Source organism: Sus scrofa, chromosome X (assembly GCF_000003025.6).
Source record: "Sus scrofa isolate TJ Tabasco breed Duroc chromosome X, Sscrofa11.1, whole genome shotgun sequence".
In the NCBI taxonomy this organism is placed as follows: Eukaryota; Metazoa; Chordata; class Mammalia; order Artiodactyla; family Suidae; genus Sus; species Sus scrofa.
Genome location: NC_010461.5, coordinates 58164215 through 58190785, shown reverse-complemented (window position 1 = coordinate 58190785; position 26571 = coordinate 58164215). Strand labels below are relative to the sequence as shown.

The 26571-nt window shown below is 45.9% G+C and overlaps 1 protein-coding gene across 15 annotated transcripts; it reads left to right on the top strand.

Moving 5' to 3' along the window:
* CITED1 (Cbp/p300 interacting transactivator with Glu/Asp rich carboxy-terminal domain 1) lies at positions 6008-11702 on the top strand. Of its 15 annotated transcripts, none has more exons than XM_021079570.1 (6): positions 6516-6632; positions 6986-7004; positions 7291-7365; positions 8091-8211; positions 10411-10535; positions 11096-11700. In XM_021079570.1, the coding sequence occupies exons 4-6, from the start codon at positions 8199-8201 to the stop codon at positions 11621-11623; spliced, it is 666 nt and encodes a 221-aa protein (XP_020935229.1). In that variant the 5' UTR covers positions 6516-6632; positions 6986-7004; positions 7291-7365; positions 8091-8198; the 3' UTR covers positions 11624-11700. The 15 variants fall into 15 exon arrangements, with proteins under 15 accessions (NP_001033053.1, XP_005657879.1, XP_005657885.1 ...); XM_021079569.1 differs by having other exon boundaries at positions 6518-6638; XM_021079572.1 differs by lacking the exon at positions 7291-7365 and having other exon boundaries at positions 6512-6632.

Below are 26571 nucleotides of genomic sequence, written 5' to 3'. Positions count from 1 at the left end.
ACTTTTCTCCCTCCTTGTCTTTTTTTTTTTGGCCGAGCCTGGGACATGGGGAAGTTCCCAAGCCACAGCAGTAACCAGAGCCACAGCAATAACAATGCTGGATCCTTAACCCAACTGCACCAACAGGGAACTCCATCTCCCTCCTTGTCTTTGAACCCTGTACTTTCCCCTGGGTGATATTTTTCAGAGTCGTCTTTGCCATCCTCTGCCATCCTCGGGCTGCAGCCCTCTCCCACCCTGAACCTCATCCCTGGAGACAGTCCCTAACTGGGCTCCCCCCTCAGGAGTGCCTCCTTCGACCTGGGCCATGAATGTATTCTGGCCGCACACATTGACCACCAACTGCAGTGGGTGCAATCGCACCCATTCTAGAGGCAAAGAAGAGCATAGACAGAGATAACAGAGAAGCAGGGAGCCTACTGGGAGAGTTTGGCCTTAGGAGGGAGTCCAACCCAGCTGTGGATCCCAGCTCTGCTGCTTTGTAGCTTTTCGGGTCCTGAGTGTTATTTCACCTCTCCAGGGGCTTCATCACCTTCCTCTTTAAAACAGGAATGATAGTGCTGACTTCCTTGGGCTCTTTTGAAGTTGAATGCCAGAAGGGAGCATAGCGAAGGGGCATATGCTAGAATGACATCCCCAAAGGCGGGAGTGGGCAGAGCCACAAGGGATGTGAGAGGCTGGGTGGCCGAAGCTGTTTGTATGTTTGCGGTTTTCCCATTATGTATAAATAACAGGAAATCAAGTAGGGAATCAATTCAACTGGCCCCAATTGTTGGCCCTTTCTAAACTTCCCCCACCCCCTTGTGTAAACAGGAAACCAAGGCTACAATCTCCTAAGCTGATTGGAGTGCCCGAGGATGCCCTGCTATCTCTCTGCTCTGGGAGATTTCTGGTTCTCAAGGTCCTTTCCCCAGGACTAATCTTGTTCCCTTGTTCCCCTCTTCTTTGTCCTCTCTTCTTTTCAATACTCCCTCCTTTTTTTTTTTTTTTTTTTAAACACAGGAGCAAAAGCGAGTGCTGGTCCAAGCCCTCTGGCCTGGGGCAAAGGAATGCGGCCGCTCCCTCGGCTTGGGGCAGCCAGGCCCAGGCGCTCATTCAGGCTGGCAGCGGCAGGCGTGGAGCTGGGGAGGCTCCGGCACCTTGCTCAGAGGGGCTGGAAAGCGCTACAGACATTAGCTCATCACTCCCTGGCAGAAGCCAACCAGTCTGCTATTCTCACTAGCATCTTCCAGATGGGGAAATGGAGGCACAGCCGCACTCAGTGTGGTTGCAGACTCACAGAATCCCAAGGGGGTTTCTGGGCAGTGTCTCCAGATGAAGTAAGGGGAGAAGGGCCACCCTGACTTCCCCAACTGGACCTGCTGTCCTTGAGATCCTATGGGGGGGGGGGAGAATATAGAAAAGAGCAGTGGTTCAAACTGCAGTATCTGGATGGGGCATCAGGGAAGAATGGGAGCATTCTCCTGAGCCCCCCCACACATGAAGCAGTCCCCAAACAGCTGCATCTTCATTCATTAGCCCATTAGGAATGACTCACCACACGGTACTGTGAAGATGTTTGCTGCACCCATTACCTCTGGAGTAAGAGGCAGCTGGGATAAAGTCTGCATGACCAGACACCAAAGAGTTAACTATGATGCCAGTGGGTTATTATGCTTTCTTCCTAGTGCTTTTCTGTTATTTTCAAATTCTATGCAGGGAACAATTATGACATTTATCACCAGATGAAATGTTAATTATTTTTAATTATTAAAAAGAAGGAGCAACTGGGGTGTGGTGGGGAGCCCTGGGCTTGGAGTGAGGAGTCCCAGGTCAAGCCCACTCTCACTTCCCAGTTGTGTGACTTGTAGGGCAAGTGAATTCACCTCTTTAAATCTCAGTTTTCTATAAAATGGAGATAGTCAACTCCACAGGGTTGGCCAAATAGCAAAAGATAATGTATGTGGAAGTTCCCCTGTGGCACATGAGTTAAGGATTCTTTGTTGTTATTACTTTGGCTTAGGTCACTGCTGTGGCGCAGGTTCAACCCCTGGCGCAGGAACTTCCACATGCCATGGGGGTGACCAAAAAAAATAAATAAACAAATTTTATGGAACTTTTCAAACATATTCACAAGTAAACATTACAGTGAAGGTCCATGTATCACTCTTCAATGGTTATCTTATTTTTTTCTATATCCCTACCCAGTTTTCTCCCATCCCCACTGGAATATTCTAAAGCAAATCCCAGACATGCTCTTTTTTCCCATATATACTTCAGTATTGAACTGCTTTTTGCATTTTTTCCATAATTAAAAAATAATAGATGATATCTGTTAAAATTTTGGAAAACAAAGAAATCATGTGTAAAAGAGAAAGAAAATCACCCATAACCCTGCCACCCAGAGACAACCATATTTGGGAGTAGTCAATTATTTATTCTGTGCACATATATATACATTTTTAACAGAAGTGGGATCCTACTGTATATGCTATTTGTAGGTATCATTTTATTTTAATTATAAAAGTAATAAAATCATATTACAGAAAAATCAAGAGGAAAAATTACCCAGAATCCCTTACCACTTAATATAAAAACTGTTAATATTTTAATATATTTCCTTCCCATCTTTTTAAATTTACGGACATACTTTTAACGCCAGTGGGACTGTGCTGATTATGCACTTTTCAAATTACAAATGTTTTAATTATAAGAAAATAATATAATCGTATTGCAGAAAAATAAAGGAGAAGAAAAATATCCATAACCCCACCATTCAATTATAATCGTTAACATTTTAGTGTATTTTCTTCCAATATTTTTTCTATGCACATATAATTTTAACAATAGTAGGAGCATCTGTTTATGCAGTCCATTAACTCTAAACCTATATTTAATTACAAGAATAATATAATCATATTGCATAACATAGAGAAAAGAGGAAAAAAATACCTCACAAGCCTACCACCCTACTGACGCTGTTGTTGGTTTGGTGTTTTCCTGACCATTGCTTCATTATCCATATTCATACATTGTTGGAAACATAGTATTTAATTTTCTGCTCTTTGTGCCCTTTGCAACTTGGCATCATATTTATGCAACTTTGTACCCAGTGGGTTTTTTATTTAATATTTTGTTGTGAACATTTCCTCATGAATAAAAGAGTTCATGAAATCAGATTAAAAAAAAATGTTTTAGTGTCAAGGTACCAAGGGACGCTCCCTCACCATGGACACTTAAATTGCTTTCTATTTTCCACTAGTATAAATGATTCTGATCCAAAGGTTCTTGAACAAAGACTTGTGCTTTTTAATTTTTCCACATACCTTTTGAGTATATGTTTCTGGAGACCACTCTGTATGTTTACGTATAGGTTGTCCTGTAAAAAGTCGTCGTCTTTTATTGGTCCCTAATTTACTCGTGTTATAAGGCTCAGACAGCCCTGGGTTCTGAAGGGTGGGATTTTGAGAAGAAACCTGCATTTTCCTCTTCCTCCTCTTCCTGAGTTTATAGACCTCCTTCATCCCCTCTCAGCCGGGTTTTTAAATTATTGAATCTGAAATGTGTGAGCTAAGGAAGGCCTAGGAGGCCAAAGGAAAAGAATCAGAAGGCACAGCATTTGCTGACCATTTACTCCACAGCAGGCACCAATCTCAGCTTTTCCTTTGATCCTTGCAACAAGCGCACAGAGTTGCTACCATTTTAATCCCTGTTTAACAGATGGGAAGATTGAGGCCCAAAGAATAAAGCCAGTTGGCTTAAGATCATAGAGCTAGTACCTGGCAGAATAGGGATTTAAACCCGGGCGGACTTAGCCCTGAACCTGTACGCATGACCATAGTTTAGATACCTCCTTACCCTCCCAGGCAGCAAAGTGCAGGGGTGAAGGTGAGGGCTCTGCAGTCAGCCTAAACTGGATTCAAACACCGGGCCTCCTGGCTGTGTGAATTTAGGCAAATCTCTGGGACATCGTTTCACCTTTGATAAGCTCTACCTCGCAGGGCGTGAGAATCAAATGAGATGATGGATGCGAACATGCCAGGTCCAATGCTGGCACACAGAAGGTTCTTGGTGGGTTCATCCCTGTCCTCTCCTCCGTTCGCGAGCTCGCGGTCTAGTTGCCAAGTTAGAGATAAGAGTTCAGCGGAGAGCTCTGAGCTCGGCTGGAACCGACTGGAAAGTCAGTGATCCAGGGCTTATTTGCAGAAAAATGCAAATGTCTCCTTTGCTCTCTCCCTGCCTCTGCAACTAACCTCCCCTTCCATCTGCCCCCCAATGGAAAGGGGGGGGCTTTTGTGCTCCAAAGCCGAGTGCTAGAAGCCCCTCTCTTTCCTGCTCCCCAGGAGGTGGACAGTGGAGATGACAGGAAGTCGCCAGTAGGAAGACCCTTTCTGGCATGTGGGCACAGAAAATGTGACGGAGGGCGCTCCTTTTTCTGCCCTTCAATGGTCCGGATGGGGGAGGGGGCTGGCTGTTGAGCAACTGCTCCGGAGACACTCCAGAAGCCGAGATGAACATATGCCTCTTTCTAACAATTGGCCTGGGAGCCATCCAATAGATGGAGGGCGGATCCGCTACCTCCCGGATCCGGAGCCTGCAGCGGAGACGCGGCCGTGGTTTCCAGACCCGCTCCAGAGCGGGGGTTGAGAAGGAGGAAAAGTCGGAGGTCCAAATTAGCAAAACAGAGTTCGAAAGTCCAGGGTCTCTCACATCAGGCAAACACCAAGATGGCTTGGGGGTGTATTTCACATGCAAACTCTGTAGGGTTTTAGGGTCCCGGCACATCCCGCCTTTTATCAGAAGGAAACCGGGCACTTTGTACAAAGTGAGAAAGTGCAGCCATGGTGTGTGGGATGTGGTTTGTGTTGGGGCGGGGTGAGGGGAAGGAATGGAGACAGCAAGGTAGCTTTGGAAGCTGGGGAATGGGTTTACCTGGTGTTCAGAGCCCTCAGCCCAGCTTCCTCTAGGCTTCAAGTAAGGGCCTTGATCTGTCCCTCTGTTTGCTCCCCATCTTTATGTTAAGTAAACCGGTCAGTCCAACAACAAACAGAACTTTGTTCAAAGAGCAAATGCAGGGGGTACTTAAGAGAGAGAGAGAAAGGGAAAGAAGGAAGGGAAAAAAGGAAAAGCCCTTTAGGTCTTCAAACCAGATTAAGAAAATAGAATACATAGTGAAAATAACAACATGACATTCCCTCCTTTTTTTCTTAACATCAGAACTTTTTTTTTAAGGACATGTTTTATAAACACTGGAAACTGAACAGCTGTTGCTGAAAGGGAGTTTGGTAGAAGGGTAATCCTGGTGGCCTTCTTGTAAGAGGTGAGATGGGAACTTGGCCACAAGGAGCATGAACTGAAAGAGAAGATTTGGATCTTTTTTTTCCAAAAAGATTTGTGAGATATCATCCTAACCCAAGAAAGATGTGCTCCTAATGCAAAATGTTATTCTTGTCACCTGGGAATGATTATATAATCATAATCAAATAACCTGGCATACTGGGAGGGCAGGAGGATTCCCGGGGAGTCCTGGGGCAAGCTCTTCATACCCTGTTGCCTGTTCTTGGCCTTTTGGCCGAGACTCGTGAGCTGCACCTGGCCCCACGATCCGAGACATTACCTCCACGTCGCAACCCGTCAGCCTCCTTCAGTCCTGGATGACCACAAGAGTGAATCCCTCGACCCCAACCACAGCTCAGGCCTTCGAGGAAAGCCACGGCTGCGGGCTGGATAGGCCCTGAAAGCGGATCTGCCCAGAATCTGGCAACTTTAAGGGAAAAGGGTCTCCCGCCTCCCAGCTTCGGCCCTTCAACCAGGGAGATGGTGCAGCCCAAAGGGGACAGACAGGCTCTGAGAAAGCCCTGCAGAAAACCCAAACCATGCTCCTCGAGCCCCCGCTCCGGGTGCGTCCCCCTCCCCCGGGTCATTTCCTGAACCTATAGCTCTCCCCCCAACCCCATGAAGCCTGCTCTGGCCACCCTCTAGATTTAGGTCAGAAAACAGACACTAACAGCTCTCCCTCGCCTCAGCGAAATTACTAAGTGGAATTTATTGGGCAAGTCCATGCAGGGCGGTGGGGAGAGACGGTGCCCCGGGCCCGGGCCCCCACTCGCTTTAGAAGCGCAGGCGTCGGCCGGGGACGCTGGGCTCAGGGTGCCCACGGCCTGGGCCCGTCAGCTGCACCTAGGGAACCGTGGCCGGTTCCCGGCGCAGCCGGACCCGCGGGGCTGCTCGGACTCCGTTCCCCAGCCGGCCCTTCGCTTTCACACGATCCGCGGTGACTGCACCAACTCGAGCGCCTTTAAAGGGCCACACACGCCAGCCGCCGCTATAAAATGTTCCCAGCGGCACAGCTGCAGAAGGGGCACCGCTGAGCTGCCGAGAGGAGGCTCGCTCCACCCGGCTGCCTGCCCACCGCCCGCCGGCGAAGGGCCGTTCCTGGCGAGGAGAAAGAGGGCAGAGGAAGGCACAGCACCCGCTCTGGCCCTCGGTGAGTATCCAGTTCAGATTTTGCCACCAACTCGCCCACGAGCCAGGACATGTGCTAATAATGCCATAAGCCGGTTATAAAGACGTGGAAATTGGGGGGAGCGAGAAAAAGGGGGGAAAGGGTCTGTCCTTCCTGGGATTCCTAGCCGAGGCCAGCCTGCTGCCGTGTGCGTGTGCGTCAGGGCTCTCCGGGCGGCAATGGGGGCTTGAGAGCCGGTTCCCCCGCGCCGGGAAGGGAGCGCGGTGGCCGCCACCGCCACCGCCTCGGAGTCAGGCGCCGAAGCTGCGGGCGGGCGGGCGGGCACGGGCGCGGGCCGGGGCTGCTTGGCGCGGCACGGTGCGGTGCGGTGCGGTGCGGCGGCGGCGTGGCGCGGCGGTGCGGGCTTTTCCCAGGCGCCCCGGGGTCGGGTGGCACTGAGCGCGACCGGCTCGCGGCGGCGGTGGCGGCGTGCGTGCCAGGGGCTGGGGGCTCCGCCGCTGCGCCCGCGGCTCACCCGGCTCCGCGCTTCCCTCTCCCCAGGGCAGGCGGCTCCACGGAGGTAAGCCGGGCCGCCGGGCTGGGCGCTGGGCTGGGTGGCGGGGCCAGAGACTCCAGTGGAGCAGGCGCAGGGAGCGGGCGGCGAACGGGCGGGCCGGGGGGCTCTGGGAGACTTGTTTTCTGTTTGAAAGCTGCTCTGCTGGGGGCGGAGGGGCCGCCCGCCCGCCCGCCAGCCAGCGAGCCGGTTCGCTCGCCAGCGCGCCCGCCTGCCGGCCAGTCGGGCCGGGCGCCCGCTTCTCCTGGGGAGACGGCAGCACCTTTTCTCCCTGCGCCCGCGCTTTCTCCAGCTTGGCTTCAACCGACTTTGCTAATCGCCCGGACCGCATCTGGACGCTCCGGCTCCGGGGCTGCACAAAGCTCAGGTTTCCTTTGGGGGCTGGAGGCGAGAGGGGCTTTTCGGGCCGAGTTTCAGCGGAATTGCGGGATGGAAGTTAGCGAATTCGGGCAACTTGCCTCTACTACCGGGTCGACCTCTGCTCTCCCCCACACTCACGCCCACACACACACGCACACCCACGCACACACCCCTCTCCCTATAAACGCCGGCGGCGGGGCCGGGCAGAGCACGGAGTCCCTGCCTTGCCGAGCGCCGGACTTGGAGGCAGACAGACCTGGCCGCGAATCCCAGCTCCGCCACTTTTTAGCGCGGTGACCTTGGGCAAGTTACCGAACCTCTCCGAGCCTCTCACTCTTCTCAAAGCGGGGTGATAGCACTGACCATAGGCGGCTTGGCTAGGGGATAGGATCAGCCCGCGGCCAAGTCGGGTGCTCAGCGGGCGCTCAGTAAGTGTTGGTGAGGCGCGGGAGTGGCCGCAGCAGGCGCCGGAGTGCGCCCCCGCGCGCGGCAACACCGCGGGGCCCCAAACTCGCCGCGGAAGCCGAGACCCCGCGCCCCTCCCCGCTGGTCCATCTTGTCTCTACGATCGGTTCCTGATGCGGCACGCGGGAACGGACGCTCGGGGCCCTGGTGGCCTGGGTGCTAGCGTCTACCGTGCAGGGATGCTCCCAGCCGCCCCCAGTTTCGGCGGCTCCACCTGGGATGTGGCGAGGAAGGCGGCCGAGCTGTCCGCCAACAACGGGCCTTTAGTTTTCAGGTGGCGGAACTGACTGGTCTGGTTAGAGCGCATCCAAGCCAAGCCGCAGTACTGTTTGGATTTTTAAATTTCTCCTTCTGAGTGAGAAAATAGCAATCGAGATGGAGCCATCCGGTTGGTGCCATTTTAACTTTTGGTCCCCCAACAGGTCAAAGACGCGGCCCTCCCCACCTGTCTCTCCCTTCTCTTCTTCCTCTCCCCTTCCCATCCCCATCTAGGCGGGAGGGGGCTGCTGGCCCACGGGAAGGTCTGTGACGAAGGGCGGGCGGCGGGACCGGGAACTGGTGGCCAGGGCCGCGAGGCACCGGCGGGTGAGGAGGCACTTGTTGCTCTGGGTTGCCCAGCCGCTTCTTGCAGCCGTTTCGCAGTGGTCAGCTCGCGGCTGGCAGAGCGCGTTGGGACGTTTCTGCACTGCCAAGTTTTGCCTCCTAATGGGCTGGGTGACACCGGCGAGACAAAATCGGGGAAGCAGGGGCAAGGATTCCGAGCTAAATGCTACTGCGTCTTCAGACGGATCCAACAACACTTACTGAGCGCCTATGGAGCACAGACCCAGGCCGGGGGGTCAGGGCTAGTGGAGGGGGAGGCGGTAACGGGAGGCCTCAGATACGAATGGAGACAGGGTCTTGCCTAGGGGAGCTCACAGCCTGAAGGGGGAGACATGGTAAAATGGTCTTCCCCGGGAAGCGATATCAGAACAGAGGTACTTTTTTCTCGTTCTCTCTTTTTTTCTTTTTTCCCTCCTCTTTCTGTTTCTTTTTGTTGTTGCTGCTGCTGTGGTTTTTCTTCTTTTGTACATGGAGTACTGGGAGGAATAAAGAAGAAAGACTGAATAGGAACAGGAAAAAATGGGCAGCACCCCCCCACACACACACACCCCAACATTTTTCTTAGGACACGAAAATTGCTTGATACTGAAGGTGCTGGGCTCTTGAAGACAACATACATTACATTCCTTGTTTTGTGATCACTGGCTTGAAATATTCTCTGGTTGCCTCAGAAGAAACAGGGTTCCAATCAAGCAATCCTGGTGGACCCAGCAACCGATTTTTTTCATGTTTTCTTCTCCCTACCCCTTGCTTCCTTTTTCTGTTTTTTTTCACCTCCCTCCCCTACAAGTAAGTGGTGCAAAGATGATAAAGAGATGTAGTACGTGGTCACTTTCTAGAAGTGTCTGAGCAGATTCTTACTGACCACTGGGGGGAGGGAGGTGTCACAGAGAATTCTAGCCTTGTTGGGAAGATTAGAGACTCTTTAAGATCCTGAAGATTCCTTGGGCCAAGAGGTATTTATAAATATGAATTCTCCATTCTTCATTCATCACGAAGACTGGAATATGGGGCTTTAAAAAAAAAGCTTCTGAGAAAATAACTAAAGAGTTGTCAGGTTTTTTTATTTTCTGGCTTGAGGAGATTCTTTCCTCCTCATCCCTTTATCCTATCCCTTGGCATTTAAACTAGGGGATCATTTCTGCAGGAGCTGCTTGAATCATTCTAGGTATGAGGACTTGGCCAGCGGTCAGGTGAGGCATGTGGACATGAGAGTGCTGGATCCTGCTCCCAGAGCCACTTCTACCTGATGGGAAAGCCATTGAACCTCTGTGCCTCTTCCTTCCGGGAAGAATTATGCCCACTTGTAAATACAGATGAACGTGGCTGGGCTCAGAGCAAGTGTCGGGAGAAAGCCAAGTGCTGCCGGGGCTGACATGAAGGGGGCTTGCGCTGGAGGAAATTGAGACATGTCCTAGCTGCTCTCTGGCTGCGCCAGAGCCCCCAGATTACCTCATCAGTCTGGCTTCTCTTACACAAAACCATGTCTGAGGCAGGACTTTGGAACCCCCAGGTCATTTGCTTTGGGGGGACCTATTCCTCTTCTAGGTGTTCCTCACCACTCCTTCCCTCTTGTCTCCCAGTTCCAGTGGAGGCTCCTGTTCTCCAGCCTGAATGCCAGTGGCCCACTAAGACAGTATGCTACTTACTCAGGGGCATTGCTATCCTCAGAATCAGGAACAGTGCCCCCCCGCCCCAGATGGGGCTCTGAAATCACTTGCATGAGGAAACAGCCACATGTCGTCCCCTCTTGGTGACAAGGGTAGCTCGCTGCCTGGGCAGCACCTGGCCAAATCAAGCACCTTTCCTGCCTTGGGCAAAAGTTCGAGCTGGATCTCCTCCCGCTGCTCAGGTGGTCTCTGGTCTTGTCTAACCGGTCACCATCTTTGCCTTGTAGCTGTGTGGAGTTATCCTGCTTTGGGCTTTGCTAGCACTTTTCTTGGTGAATAAAGCCCTTGCCCTTATTACCTCTTCTCCCTCACAGCACCACAGCTCCAGCTGGCAGCAACACCTCCCACCAATTTATCCAACTTCTGCCAAGGCTCTGAAATGCCAACTATGTCGAGGCCTGCACTTGATGTCAAGGGTGGCACCTCACCTGCGAAGGAGGTAACTTTTGCCATTTCACAGGCAGAGACACAGGAGCCTGGAAAGACCATCCGGCCTGGGGCCATGTGATCGGGCCTCCTGGCTGTGGCATCTGGTGTTCTTTAGCAGACAGGAGACAATGGGGCTTTCTCTGGGGAGAAGGAAAACAGCTTCTACCTAAATATGGTCACATCAAACCCACTAAGGATATTGAAAGATGGTGGGGAAGGGGGCAGAGAAGTAGAATTGGACAAAATTCCATTGAAAAGGTGAAAGTGAGGCTGAAAAGAGGTCCCCTTTGTGGAATGGTGAGCTGAAGGCGGGACAGGGGCGGAGATGGAAGCAGTGAACTCATTTAGAATGGTGGGTGCCCAGCATGAGGACTTAGGCCTGAGCATAGTGCTCAGAGCCATAGTAGCAAAAGGATACTTGAACCTAAGGAGATAGGACAGGAGCCTACCTCTTCCAAGGGCCTCTGGCTACCTCACCATCACTAACCCCCAATGAAGTGCCTTCCTGGGCCTGATGAATGGTGAGGGATGAAGCCAGGGTACCATGCTGTGCCTGTCTCTATCTTCTAGGATGCCAACCAAGAGATGAGTTCTCTGGCCTACTCTAACCTGGGGGTCAAAGATCGCAAAGCAGTGGCCATCCTGCACTACCCTGGGGTTGCCTCGAATGGAACCAAGGCCAGTGGGGCTCCCGCTAGCTCCTCAGGATCTCCATCTCCAATAGGCTCTCCTACTGCCACCCCTCCCAATAAACCCCCACCCTTCAACCTGCACCCCGCCCCTCACCTGCTGGCCAGTATGCAGCTGCAGAAACTTAATAGCCAGTATCATGGGATGGCCGCCGCCACTCCGGGCCAACCCGGGGAGGCAGGTCCCCTGCAGAACTGGGGCTTCGGGGCTCAGGCGGGAGGGGCGGGGTCACTCTCTCCCTCTACTGGTGCCCAGAGCCCTGCCATCATCGACTCGGACCCGGTGGATGAGGAGGTGCTGATGTCGCTGGTGGTGGAACTGGGACTGGACCGAGCCAATGAGCTTCCGGAGCTGTGGCTGGGGCAGAATGAGTTTGACTTCACGGCAGACTTTCCGTCTGGCTGCTGATGCCAACTGTTCCTAAAGATGGAGGAATAAAAGCCACCAATTCTGTTGTAAATAAAAATAAAGGTTACTTACAAAGAGATAGGCTGGCTGGAGGTGTTCTTTATTGAGGTCTACAGGGGTATGGCATGGTCTGCCCTCCTTTTAGCAATCCTGAGGCCCAGGCTGGGCTTGCGGGTGGATGGCTGGGCTGGATGGGAGGAATGGGAATGGGGAGGACTGGGGCTGGGGTGGGGGGCCGCTGCTTACTGAACTCCTGCTGCCACCTCCACCACCACCAGCTGTCATCTGATCTTCAGGGGCCCAAGTACCTAGCCTCACAGCCCAATACCCCAGCAACACTGTCTATTCAAGGTTGATGATGGGCTGGTTGGGGACATTCTTGAAAGAAACACTGATCCAGACCCTTCTTCAGCCTCCTCGCCACTTGCACATCCAGTCTGTTCACATGACACACGCTTCACCCACTCTAGAAGCCACCCGCACCCGCTCTCTAGCCCCAATCCAGTTGTTGCATTGAGGCCATTTCTTTGCCTTTTTGCCCACAGGCAATAGGTATGACCGAAAAAGGATCCTATGACCTGGGAGCTCAGATTTCTCTGGAAAATTGCAAAAGCTATAGATCATTAAACTGAGATTCTAGGTGCCTTCAAGTCCCTCAGACGGTTGCTCAATCCCAGCCTCCATGCCTGGGACACTGAGCTGATCTCATTGTCCCCTAACTCAGACCTCCCTGGCCCCACACTATTTGGACAGCCTGTTTCTCTGGGCTGGCCTCTCCATCTTAGAGATACAGATCAGGGCTAAGCTTCACAAGGTCAACATTTGGGGATATAGCTGTTGCCCTTAGATTAACTGCCAAGGAGGCAGGGCTTCAGAAGTGTGCCAAGTGACAAGACAGTAGCATTGAACTGGATCCTGGCCTTGAGGCGCAGGGGGGTGGGAGTGGGGGGAGATGGGCCTTGGGGCTGGTGTGGAATCCAGCCCTGACCTCATATTGACACAAGCCAAAGGCCTAGAGATTCTATCCACATTTCAGATTGCCAGAAACATTCTTCCTCGGACCTTGTGAAACTAAGCAGCTTTTCAGGCCTAGCATCAGGCCTGACCCCTAGCAAGCACTTTGGAAGGAGCCCACCAAAAGAGGCAATGCATAGGACTCAGCACTCCCCGGGCACCTGCTCTGGGCCAGGCACTCTGCTAGGCATGGGAGCATAAATTAAAATACGTGATCCAATCTCCTGGTGAAAAGTAGAAACTCTACAGATAAAGCTAAAGTACCCTTTGACCAGCTCTCCCCCTCAATCCTGATCGCCTCTTGCCCTCCACAGAGGCAGCGACTGTTTATCTGTTTGTGGTGTATCCTCGCTGGCCTTGCTCTGTGGCTTTGCACAGACTTATCTACCCACAGAAACAATTGGATTTCAAAACAAGACCAGAGTCAGCCAAGGAAAGAATGAGTAAGGGGGAAAGCGGTTATATGAAAGCAGGTTCCTGAAGGGGAGGGACTGGACTAGCTATAAACCAGGAGTTCAGCACACAAGGCCATAGAGCCCTAGTGGGTATGGGAGGAGGTGGCTTGGAAGAAATTTGCAAGAGGCAGGGCGCAAAGGGCCCTCTGGGCCAAGTGGGGAGTGTACATTTATTCTTGGTACCACCAGCCCTGTGGCTTGTGGAGCCTCTCAGAAAGTTTGTAGAAAAGCAAAGAATGAACCAGCTTTGATTTTTAGGATGATCCCACTGAAGGTGGATGGTTAGATTCATCTAAGACTGCAAACAAAAGACATGGTGTTGGGCTGCAGAGGCAGGGTAAGGGTGCGGGGTGGTCATTGTTTATTGCTGGAGAAGAGGCATGAGCAGGGGAATGAATGTCACAGAGTATGGTCCAAGGAAGGTAGGGAAGTCTTGGCCTCTGCACCACCATTTCATATTCAGATCTCTCACAAGACTAGACACATTCATTAGGTTACCAGGAGATTCCTGAGTCAACTTCAAGTCTCATCCTAGGACAGGCCCTGGGGACTAGGAAACAGGGTTCCCAGATGCACACAGGTAAGGAATGCTGCCTATCTGCAAGGGGCTTGTGGCCTGGGAACAGATGGGGATGCATAACCAAGAGAGCCCAGGAGCTGTGCTGCTCCCTGGGGACAAATGAGGGGGACCCTGCCCTGCTCTCAAGGAACTCCCAGTCCGGTAGCAGAGACAACCCTAGTCTCAAAGGATGAATAGTATTTCCATAAGGCAGCAATTCTGGTGAAGGACTGAGGGGAGGACATGGCCTTCAAGCATAGGGAACAATTGGAGCACAAATGAAAAGATAAAATTGGGACATAGTGTAAACCAGAACCAAGCATTAAGAAAGCCCATGGCTCTTTCAAGGGAAGGCAGAAAGTTGACTTCCTTAAAGGGTAGAGAAAAGGTAAGTTGGAATCAAATCTTTCAATCATTTCTACTTTATTCCACAGGTGATGGGCGTATCATTCTACAAACATAGACTGAGCCCCCACTACATACCAGGCACACACTCAGCATCAGGGCATATGCCGTGAGCACATTGCCCTTGCTCTCATGAAGCTTGAAGTTTAGCAAGGAGATCAACAATGGTCAAATAATCATGCAGATCATTAAAACCATAAATCATGAGAAGTGACAGGAAGAAAAGGTACATGTACTATGAAAAAGTGTGATGGTGGCGCGGGGTGCTTGATTTCAATTGCAGTACTCAAGAGGTCTTCTGAAGATTTTGAATAAAGGAGGGTTGTGGTCAGAGCTTGCATGAGGAAAATGAATCAGGAGACAGTGCGCATGACAGATTGGAATTATGATGACAATAGAAATCTTTTATAGTGGTCCAAGCAAAAAGGAACAAAGACAAGAAATTAGTCTATGATGAAAAAGGAGAATTTCAATGGAGAGTTGTTGTTCAATGAATGGAGAGCTTCACTTTAATAAGGTAAAAAAGTTCTAGAAATCTGTTGCACAACAATGTGATAACACTACTGAACTGCACACTTAAAAATGGTTAAGGTGGTCAATTTTTCATTGTGTTTTTTACCACAATTTTTTAAGGTAGCATTGCAAAGTAGAGAGGAAATGAGGGATTATTCAATAAATGCTTTGGGACAACTGGATATACTACCTCATACTTAACACCAAAATGAATTCCAGGTGTACCAAAAATTGAAAAATAAAAAATGAAACCATAAAAGTTCTAGAAGAAAATCTGGGAGTTCCCACTGTGGCTCAATGGGTTAAGAACCCAACATAGTCTCTGTGAAGATGCAGGTTCAATCCCTGGCCTTGCTCAGTGGGTTAAGGATCTGGCGTTACTGCAAGCTGTGTTATCGCTCACGGATGCGGCTCAGATCCGGCCTTGCTGTGGCTATGGCATAGGCTGGCAGCTACAGCTCCAATTCGACCCCTAGCCCAAGAACTTCCATATGCTGCAGGTGCAGCCATGAAAAAGGGGGAGAAAAAAGAGGGGATTTAAAAAGAAAATCTTGATATGAAGAGATCTTTTCAAGAATGACACAAAACTCGGAAGCTATGGAAGAGACTAATATATATAAATTCAACTAGATAAAAAGTGTATGGCAAAATAAAAGAAATATAAAAAAAGGTAAAATCAAAAGACAAACAATAAGCTTGGGAAAATACCTGCAACTCATTGTGAGTATGGAAACAACGCTTACAAATCAGGACATTAAAGACCACCAACCCAATATAAAAATGAGCAAATAATATCATAATGAAATAGAGAAAAGACATTAAAATGACTTTAAAACTTATCAAAAGATACTCAGACTCACTCATACTAAAAGAATATTTTTTTTTTTTGGTCTTTTTAGGGCCGCACCCACGGTACATGGAGATTCCAGGCTAGGGGTCTAATCGGAGTTGTTGCTGCCAGTCTACACCACAGCCACAGCAACTCGGGATCCAAGTTGAGTCTGCGACCTACGCCAGAGCTCACGGCAATGCCGGATCCTTAACCCACTGATCGAGGCCGGGGACTGAATCCACAACTTCATGGTTCCTAGTCGGATTCATTTCTGCTGCGCCACAAGGGGAACTCCTTAAAGAATGTATTTTAAAACTACACTAGGGGACTTCTGATTTCAGAATAAGATGATGTAGACTCACTTTTCCCTGTTCCTTGACTTCGAATAGACTTATACACTCTAGAAATGATTCAACAGATGATGACAAAAGGACTCTGAAAGCAGAAAAGAGCAGGCAAGGAACTTCAGGACTTGAAAAATGACAACATGGTCCATTTCCTCAGGTTTTTTTGGGGGATCTTCCATACACCCCTAGACTGGGTGTCAAAAAGTCCTACAACCCCAAACTAACAGCTACACACACACACACACACAGAGAGAGAGAGAGAGAGAGAGAGAGAGAGAGAGAGAGAGAGAGAGAGAGAGGAGAAGCCCAAAAGAGACCTGGTGGGGAGAACTAAGCCCTGCTCTACAACCAGAGTTCCAACAGGTGATCCGATCTTACTTGTGAGGCAAAGCCCTGGGCTGTCTCAGTCCCCACTCCAGAACTGGGACACCAGCAGGAAGCCTGATTTGCCTGCGGTGGTAGCATTAGCAAAGCCCTGTATCTTCCTACTCTCCACTGAATCACTGGCATATGGAGACCCAGGTATAGTGGCTTCAGCAACTTCCTCCTCCCCTAGAAGATCGCCCAGCAAAAATGAGCAGCTCAAGGAAGTGCCTTCTGCCACTGCAGACTGCACTAGCAAAGATGAGAGAGCCCTGTGGACAACAGAATGAAACAGACAAAAATAGCATTGCAAGGGCTTGGAAAACTAAGCTGTCGTTGAAACTACAACCCACAGAAGTAGACCAGAGCATACATACTAAACCTAAACAGGGTGACTGCCTACTAAAGTAGATTGAAATGGAACCAAGAGTCTTCTAACATGTCCAGGGTACCACAGAAGTCACTCATCATAACAATAGCCAGGAAAACCACAATTTTTTTTTTCTTTTTTGGCCACACCCATGGTATGCAGAAGAAGCTCCCCGGCCAGGGATTGAACCTGTGCCATAAAAGAGATCTGAGCTGCTGCAGTGACAACACCAGATCTTCAACCCACTGAGCCACAAGAGAACTATAGGAAAATCACAATTTGAATGACAAAAGACAATCAACTGACACCAATGCTAAGATGAATCAGATGTTGGAATTACCTGACAAGGGTTTTAAAGCAGCCATCCTAAAAGTACTTCAACAAGCAATTACACATTTATTTGACATAAATTAAAAATTGAAAATCTCAACAAAGAAATGTGTTACAAAAAGAATTAAATAGAAATTATTGAATGAGGAGTTCCCTTCATGGCGTAGCGGAAACAAATCCAACTAGGAACCATGAGGTTGCAGGTTAAGGATCCGGCGTTGCCGTGAGCTGTGGTGTAGGCCGGTGGCTACAACTTCGATTAGACCCCTAGCCTGGGAACCTCCACATGCCACAAGTGTGGCCCTAAAAGGACAAAAGACAAAAAAAAAGAAAGAAATTATTGAATGAAAGAAAAACAACTGAAATAAAAACTCACTGGATAGATTCAGTAATGGAGTGGAAATGACAGAGATTAGAATGGGTGAGCTTGAAGACAGATCAATAGAATTTAGTCAGTCTGAACCCATTTGAACATTGGTACGCTATGATAAGTTATTTATGTTTATGATACTACCTAGAGCAAGTACTAAGAAAACTATACAAAGCAATATAGATACTCAGAATCTTTATAAGTAAATCCAAATGGGACTCTAAAATATGTTAAAGTAGGAGTTCTCTTGTGGTACAGCAGGTTAAGGATCTGGCATTGTCACTGCTGTGGCTGGTACTGCTGCTGTGGTGTAGGTTTGATCCCTGGCCTGGGAACTTCCACATGCCATAGGTGCAGGAAAAAAAAAAAAGTATATGTATATATTCAAGTAACTCACAGGAATGCAAGCAAAATAAACAAAAGATTTTGTAAGCCAACTACACTTCAATTTAATGAATAAATTAATTAAATAAGCAAAAAAATGAGAATCAGAAAAAAATAAAATAGCAGACTTAAACCCTGATATATCATTAATCACTTAAATGTAAGTGGGCTAAATATACCAATTAGAAGAGATAAGTAGAGTGGGGGGAAAAAAACACAACCCAAGTATACATTGTCTAACAAGAAACATAGCAACAGGGAGTTCCCATCATGGCTCAGCAGAAACGAATCTGACCAGTATCCATAAGGAGGCAGGTTCCATCCCTGGCCTCACTCAGTGGGTTAAGGATCCGGCATTGCTGTGAGCTGTGGTGTAGGCCACAGATGCGGCTCAGATCTGACATTGCTGTGGCTGTGGCATAGGCCCGTAGCTGTAGCTCTGATTAGACCCCTAGCCTGGGAACCTCCATATGCCACAGGTGCGGCCCTGAAAAGACAAAACAAAAACAAAAACAAAAGAAAGAAAGAAACATAGCAATGTAAGTTGGCTGAAAGTAAAAAGGTGAAAAAAGTTGTAGCATGCAAACATTAATTTTTTAAAAAGCAGAAGTGCCTATATTTATATCATATAAAGTAGACTTCAGAAAAAAGAAAATTACTGGAGATAAGGAGAGACACTATATAACGTTAAAAGGATCAATCCACCAAGACATAGCAATCCTAAATGTGTATGCAACTGACAACAGAGTTTCAAAATACATGAAGCAAAAACTGAGCGCTCTGCAGGGTAAGAGACAGATCTGCAACCAGAGTCATAGAGTTTAACACCCTCTCTCAGTAATTGATAGAACAACTAGACAAGTTCAGCAAAGATATACAGAACTCAATAACGCCATCAACCAAGAGGATCTAATTGACATTTACAGAACACTTCACCTAATAGCAGAAGAATAGATATTCTTTTCAAATACTCATGGAACATTGACCAAGATAGGCCATATCCTGGACCATAATACAAGTCTTAATAAATGTAAAAGAACTGAAATACAGAATGTGTTCTCTGGATATAATGGAATCAATCTAGAAAATCAATAACAAAGGTAAAAGGAAAATCTCCACACACATGGAAACTAAACAACATATTTCTAAATAATCCATGGGTCAAAAACAAAGTCTCTCGAAGGAAAATTTTTTTTTTCTTTTTAAGACTGCACCTGCGGCAAATGAAAGTTCCCAGTCTAGGGCTCAAATCGGAGCTGCATCTGTAACCTACGCCACAGCTTGCAGCAACGCCAGATCCTTAACCCATTGAGTAAGGCCAGAGATCGAACCTGCATCCTCAGAGACTCTATGTCAGGTTCTTAACCCACTGAGCCACAGTGGCAACTCCTTGAAGGGAATTTTTTTAAAAACATATTGAACTGAATGAAAATGAGAATATGGCATATTAAAATGTGTGGAGCATAGGTAAAACAGAGGGGGAAATTTGTAATAATAAATGCTTGCATTAGAAAAAGAGGGAAGGTCTCAAACCAATAGTCTAATTTCCTACCACAAGTGAGTTCTTGCTATGGCTCAGCAAAAACAAATATGACTAGTATCCATGAGGATGCAGGTTTGATCCCTGGCCTTGCTCAGTGGGTTAAGGATCCAGCATTGCCATAAGCTGTAGTGTAGGTCACAGACACAGCTCAGATCTGGTGGTACTGTAGCTGTGGTGTAGGCCAGCAGCTGTAGCGCTGATTCAACACCTAGGCTGGGAACTTCCATATGCTGGAGGTGTGGCCCTTAAAAAAAAAGACGAAGGAAAGAAAGAAAGAAAGAAAGAAAGAAAGAAAGAAAGAAAGAAAGAAAGAAAGAAAGAAAGAAAACAAATTCCTACCTCAAGAACCAGGAAAAAGTAGAGCAAAATAAACCCAAACCAAGAAGAAAGAAGGAAATAGTAAAGCTAAGAGCATAGATCAATGAAATTGAAAACAAGAAAACAATGGAGAAAAATCAATGAAACAAAAAGCCAGTTCTTCAGAAAAAAAAAATTAATCGACAAAATTTTAGCAAGACTGACACAAACAAAAAGAGAGAAAACATGTATTACCAATATCAGGAATGAAACAGGAGTTATCACTACTGATTCTGAAGCTATTACAGGGATAATGAGGGAATACTATGAGCAACTTCATGCTCATAATTTCAATATAGAAGAAAAGGACTAATTCATGAAAAACCAAAGCTACCCAAACTTGACCAAGATGAAATAAGTAATCTTAATAGTTCCATAACCACTAAAGAGATTGCATTCGATTAATTAAAGAGCTCCTGGAAAAGAGTTCTCTAGGCCCAGATTTTTTTCCACCATACAACTTAATGGAATACTCAAAGAAGAATTAACACCAATTTTACAGACTGTCTTCTAGAAAATAAGAGGAAACACCTTCCAAGTATTACCCTGATCTCCAAACCAGACAAGGACATCACACACAAGAGGGAAACTACAGGAGTTCCCATTGTGGCACAGTGGTTAACGAATCCGACTAGGAACCATGAGGTTGCGGGTTCGGTCCCTGCCCTTGCTCAGTGGGTTAACGATCCGGCGTTGCCGTGAGCTGTGGTGTAGGTTGCAGACGCGGCTCGGATCCAGCGTTGCTGTGGCTCTGGTGTAGGCCAGTGGCTACAGCTCCGATTGAACCCCTAGCCTGGGAATCTCCATATGCCGCGGGAGCGGCCCAAGAAATAGCAACAACAACAACAACAAAAAAGACAAAAAAAAACAAAAAACAAGAGGGAAACTACAGACAAATTTCTCTCCTGAACTTAGATGCAAAAATTCTAAACAAAAATTTAGCTAATCCAATCCAATAATATATTAAAATAACACACCATGAGCAAGTGAGATTTATTCCAAGTATGCAAGGTTGGTTCAACATTCAATACTCAATCAATATAATTTACCATATCAACAGACTGAAAAAGAAAAAAGCATATGATCATATTGGTTAATGCAGAAAAAGCATTTGACAAAATCAAACACAGAATCACGATTTAAAAAAGAGAAAATAACCTCTCAGCACATTAGGAGTGGAGGGCAATTTTCTCAACCTCATAAAGTGCATCTCAAAACAAAACAAAACAAAACTCTACAACTAATATTATACTTAATGGAGAAAAATTAAATGTTTTCTCTCTAAGATCAGGAACAAAACAAGGAAATATATTTATCATTGTTATTCAACATAGCACTGGAAGTAAGGCAAGTGCAATCAAGAGAGAAAATGAAATAAAATTATACAGATAGAAAGAAGGAAAGAAAGTAGAAGGAAGGAAAGAAGGGAAGAAGGGAGGGACGGAGGGAGAAAACACTTTCTCTATTTGCAGATGGCATGATTGGCTATGTAGAAAATCCAAAGTGATCTACAAAAACATTCTTAGAACGGATAAGTAAGTCCGGCAAGTTCAAAAGATACAAAATCAACACACAAAAGGCAACTGCATTTTTATATACTAGCGATGCATACATGAAAACTGAAATTTAGGACCTGATAACATTTACAATTACTATATATATATATATATATATATATATATATATATACACACACACATATATATACATACATATATTTATGTACAAAACCTGGTCAGAATCTGTATGCTGAAAAGTGCAATATATTGATGAAAGAAATCAAAGAAGACCTAAATAGATTTATAGGTTTAATACAATTTTTATCAAAATCTCAGCAAGCTTTTTTTTTAGACATAATCACACTTTTTCCAAAATTGATAGAGGAAGTCAAAGGAACTAGAGCAGCTAAAACAATTCTGTTAAAGAAAAATAAAGTGGGAAGAATCACTCTAATCAATGCTAAATCTTACTATACACCTCAGATTCAACCCCACAACATGGGAACTTCCATATGCCGTAGCTGCGGCCCTAGAAAGACAATAAATTAAATTAAATAAAAAATTTTTTAAAAAGAATGCTGCAGGAGCAATTTGACATCATATACAAAAATTAACTCAAAATGTTAACTGATTAGATTGTAAAAACAAACTGTACAACTTTTAGGACAAAAATAGAGAAATAAAAGAACAAGACCCTACAGCATTGCTGTGAGCTGTGGTGTAGGTCGCAATCACCCCTCGGATCCTGAGTTGCTGTGGCTGTGGTGCAAGCTGGAAGCTATGGCTCCAATATGACCCCTAGCTCGGGGACCTCCATATGCTGTGGGTGCAGCCCTAAAAAGACAAAAAAAAAAAAACAAAAAAACAAAAACACAAGATCCTACTGCATAGCATAGAGAACTATATTCAATGTCCTATGATAAACCATAATGGAGAATAATACTTTATTTTATTTTTGGCTTCATCCCTGGCATATGGAAGTTCCCAGGCCAGGTATCAGTCCAAGCCTCAACAGCAAGCCAAGCTGCTGCAGTCAGTTCTTAACCCACTGCACCATAGCAGGAACTCCTAGAATATGGGAGTTTTAATCAAAGTAAACATGCACTTACAACACAATCCAGCAATTGCAGTCTTGGGCATTTGCCTCAGAGATATGAAAACTTATGTCCACAAAAAAAAAAAAAAAACGTACACAAATGTTCCTAGCAGCTTTATTCTTAAAAGCTGGAAACCACTCAGATGAGTTTCCGTGTGTTAAACAAACAGAGGTACATACATACCATGGAATACTATTCAGCAATAAAAAGGAATGAACAATTTGGATGAACATCAAGGAATTATGCTGAGTGAAATACAGCCAATCTCTAAAGGATACATACTGCACGAGTCCATTATTGCAGAAATAACTTAATTAGAGAAATGGAAAACAGACCATGGGAGGCTAAAGGAGAGCACATACAAACCCTGGAATTAGATTGGCTTCTAAACCCAACTCCACTGTTAGCTAGTGGAAGTTTGGGTGAGTTGCTTAACATCTCTGAACCTTAATTTTCTCATTCATAAAATGGTTTTCATTCATTTATTGAGTCAGTCAGTCAACAAATGCTTAGTTCCAAGTGTTGAGAGCAGTGAACAAGACAGACCAAATCTTTTCCCTCATAGAGCTGACACTCTAGTGGAGGGAGAGGCAATAAAGACGCATGCTGGAGTTCCCACAGTGGCACAGTGGGTTAATGATCTGGCTAGTCTCTGTGGCATTGCTGGTTCAATTCCTGGCCGGGCACAGTAGGTTAAGGATCCAGTGTTGCTGCAGCTGTGGCATAGATGTGGCTCACATTCAATCCCTGGCCTGGGGAACTTCCACATACTGGTGAGTGAGGCCAGAAAAGGGAGGGAAAAAATATTAACATACCTGCTAATTAATACATATAAGCAGAGGAGTTCCTGTTGTGTGTCAGCAGGTTAGGAATCCAACATAACTTCCAAGAGAATGGGGGTTCGATCCCTGGCATCATTCAGTGGGTTAAGGATCCAGCGTTGCCACAAGCTGTGGCATAGATCACAGATGCAGCTCAGATCTGGTGTTACCCTGGCTGTGATGTAGGCCGGCAGCTGCTCTGATTCAACCCCTAGCCTGGGAACCTCCATATGCCACAGGTGCAGCTGTAAAAAGAAAAAAAAAATACGTATCAGCAGAGATGGCACTATCAGGAGAAGTAAAGCAAAGTGAAAGAAGAGAAAGCATACAGTCTTTAGCACAGTACTAGAACATAATGGTAAAAGAAGAAAAAGCATATGGAGTGCTTAGCACGGTGCCAAAGCATAATAAGTGTTCAATAAATATTAGTTGTTGACATACATTGTTATTAATAATCAGGAAAAATGCTACTTTAAAAGGTTTAAGTGTTAGTAACAGTGAAGGGAAATGAATACTCTTATTCACTGCTGATGGGCTTGCAATTCATTCAGCTTCTTTGGAGGCCAATTTGGCAGGTCTTTTAAAATTAAAAATACTCATGCCCTATGACCCAGCAAACTGAACTCTGGAGCCAAACTATCTGAGTTCAAATCCTGGCCCGGCTATTGACCAGCTATGTGACCTTTGGTAAGTTGTTTGACCTCTCTGTGCCTTGGTTTCCTAATCTGTAAAACAAGGATCAAAACATGGGCTTGGTGGTTGTGAAGATTAACTGAATACACATGTGTAAAGCATTTAAAACAGAACTTAGCATATAGTAAGTGCTATATATGTATTTGTTGCATAAATTCCCCTTCTCAATATCTACCTAGGAAAACACACATGTATACCAAAAAGCAGGGTCATGGGTGCTCATTTGCAACACTGTTTGTAACAGTAGAAAAAAAACGGAGACCACCTAAATATTCATCAATAAGGTGATAGTGAAACAAGGGAAGGTAGAGAGGTGCTATAGAATCCTATGAAACAGCTAAAAAAAAAATGAAGGAAATCACTATGTTCTGACATGGAAAGATCTCTAAGAAGTGTTGTTATGTACCAAAAAGCTAAAGTCAGAATGATACATGTAGGATGATGCTATCTAAACAAAACATGCCACCCCCCACCTCCCCCTCACACACATATAGAAAAAGACCTGGATACACTTCAAACTGATGTTGTTAGAGTTGTTTATCTGGTGGGGAATATTGGGGGAAGACTGATTAGGTGTAAAAGTGGTCAAAAATGATTTTTAAGTTTTACAAGGAGAATATATGCATCTGTGGCTTATGTGATTAAAAATAACTTTTTGAAGTTTATTGAGGAAGTAGCCAGATGTGGCCAAAGGGAATTATCTTTTCAACAAATAGTTCTGGAACAAGTGGATATCCAGAAGCATAAGATGACCCTCTATCTATATCTTGCCTCATATTAAAATTGTAACACAGACTAGATTATAAACCTAAATATAAAACCTAAACTATTAAATTTCTAGGAGAAATAATAGGAGAAAAATCTGTATGATCTTAGATTACACAAAGATTTCTTAGATACAATACCAAAAGCACATTCCATTAAGGAAAATAAAAAGACAAATTGGACTTCATCATAATTAAATATCTCTGTTTTTCAAAAGACACTGTTAAAATATGAAAAGACAAACCACAGGTATGGAAAATATTTTTCCAGTCACATATCTGGATGAAGGATTTGTATCTAGAATATATAAAGAATACTTAAACAATAAGAAAAAACAGGGAGTTCTCTTGTGGTGCAGAGGGTTAAGTACCTGGCGTTTTTCACTGCAGTGGCCCCAGTTCCTGCTGTGGCGTGTTGTTTGATCCATGGCCTGGGAACTTCCACATGCCGCAGGCACAGCCACAAAAGAAAGAAAGAAAAAACAGCCAAATTTTTTAAAGTGGGAAAATCATTTGAACAAATATTTCACCAAAGAAGATATATGGATGGCAAAAAAAAGCATATGAAAAGATGTTAAGCATTATTAGCTATCAGGGAAATGCAAAATAAAGCCACAATGATATACAACTACACCTCTATTAGAATAGACAAAATTAAAAAGATTGCCCTTCACAGGCAACAACAATGAAAAAAATAGATAAATTACACTTCATCAAAATTAAAAACACTTGTGCATCAAAGAATTCAAGACAGTGAAAAACACCCACTGAAGAGGAGGAAATATTTGCAAATCATATAGCTGATAAAGGAGTTAGTATCCAGAGTATATAAAAAACTCCTACAACTCAACAATAAAAAAATAACAACTCAATTCAAAAATAGGCAAAGGAGGAGTTCCCATTGTGGCTCAGCAGTAACAAACCCGACTAGTATCTGTGAGGATGTGGGTTCAATCCCTAGCCCCATCAGTGGGTTAAAGTATCCGGCAATGCTCTGAGCTTTGGTGTAGGTCACAGATGCAGCTCGAAATCTGCATTGCTGTGGCTGTGGTGTAGGCCAACAGCTGCAGTTCCAATTTGATCCCTAGACTGGCAATCTCTATATGCCACAGTTGTGGCCATAAAAAGAAAAAAAAAAAAAGAGAGAGAGAATACTTGATGACCTAGCAGTTAAGAACATGGCATGGGAGTTCCCATCATGGCTCAGTAGTTAACGAATCCGACTAGGAACCATTAGGTTGCGGGTTCGATCCCTGGCATAGCTCAGTGGGTTAACGATCCGGCGTTGCCATGAGCTGTGGTGTAGGTCGCAGACGCAGCTCAGATCCCGTGTTGCTGTGGCTCTGGCATAGGCCGATGGCTACAGCTCCGATAGACCCCTAGCCTGGGAACCTCCATATGCCATGGGAGTGGCCCTGGAAAAGGCAAAAAGACTGAAGAAAAAAAATAAAAGAACATGGCATGGCGTTGTCACAGCTGTGCTCAGGTTCCATTCTTGGCCAGAGAACTGCTGCTTGCCACAGGTGTGGCCAAAACAAAAACAAAAATAGGCAAATGATTTGAATAGATATTTCTCCAAAGATATAAAAAGGCTAATAAGCACATGAAAAGATGCTCAACATCACTAATCATTATGGAAATGCAAATCAAAATCACAATGAGATACAATTTCTCATCCATTAGGGAGGCTATTTTTTTTAATGGAAAATAACAAGTTTTGGTAAAGATGTGGAGAAATTTGGAACTCTTGTGCCTTGCTGATGGGAGTATAAATGGTGTGCCATTATGAAAAACAGTTCGGCAGTTCCTCAAAAACTTAAATATAGAATTACCATACAATCCAGCAATTCCACTTCTAGGTGTAGTCCCAAAAGAAATTAAAGAAGGGATTCAGATAATTTTACACAATGTTCACTGCAACAGTATTCATAGGAGCCAAAAGGTCGAAGCAATCTAAGGTGTCCATCAATAGATGAATGGCTAAACACAATGTGTTTACATGCCACAGACTTAAGTTTTCAAACTTAAAAAGGAGTGAGGATTTCCCTTGTGGCACAGCAGGTTAAGGACCCAGCATTGTCACTGCAGCAGCTTGGTCACTGCTGTGGCATGTGTTTGATCCCTGGCTGGGGAACTTCCACATGTCATGAGTGCAGCCAAAAAAAAGGGGGGGGGAGGGAGTGAAATTTTGACACATGCCCTTGAAAACAGCATGCTAAGTGAAATAAGCTA

Coding starts and splice junctions, on each gene's coding strand:
- CITED1 (XM_005657822.2), top strand. CDS start 6,040: ATGCAGGGCGGTGGGGAGAGACGGTGCCCCGGGCCCGGGCCCCCACTC. Junction 6,467..10,410: donor AGCACCCGCTCTGGCCCTCG/GTGAGTATCCAG, acceptor TCTCCCTCACAG/CACCACAGCTCCAGCTGGCA. Junction 10,536..11,095: donor GCACCTCACCTGCGAAGGAG/GTAACTTTTGCC, acceptor TCTATCTTCTAG/GATGCCAACCAAGAGATGAG.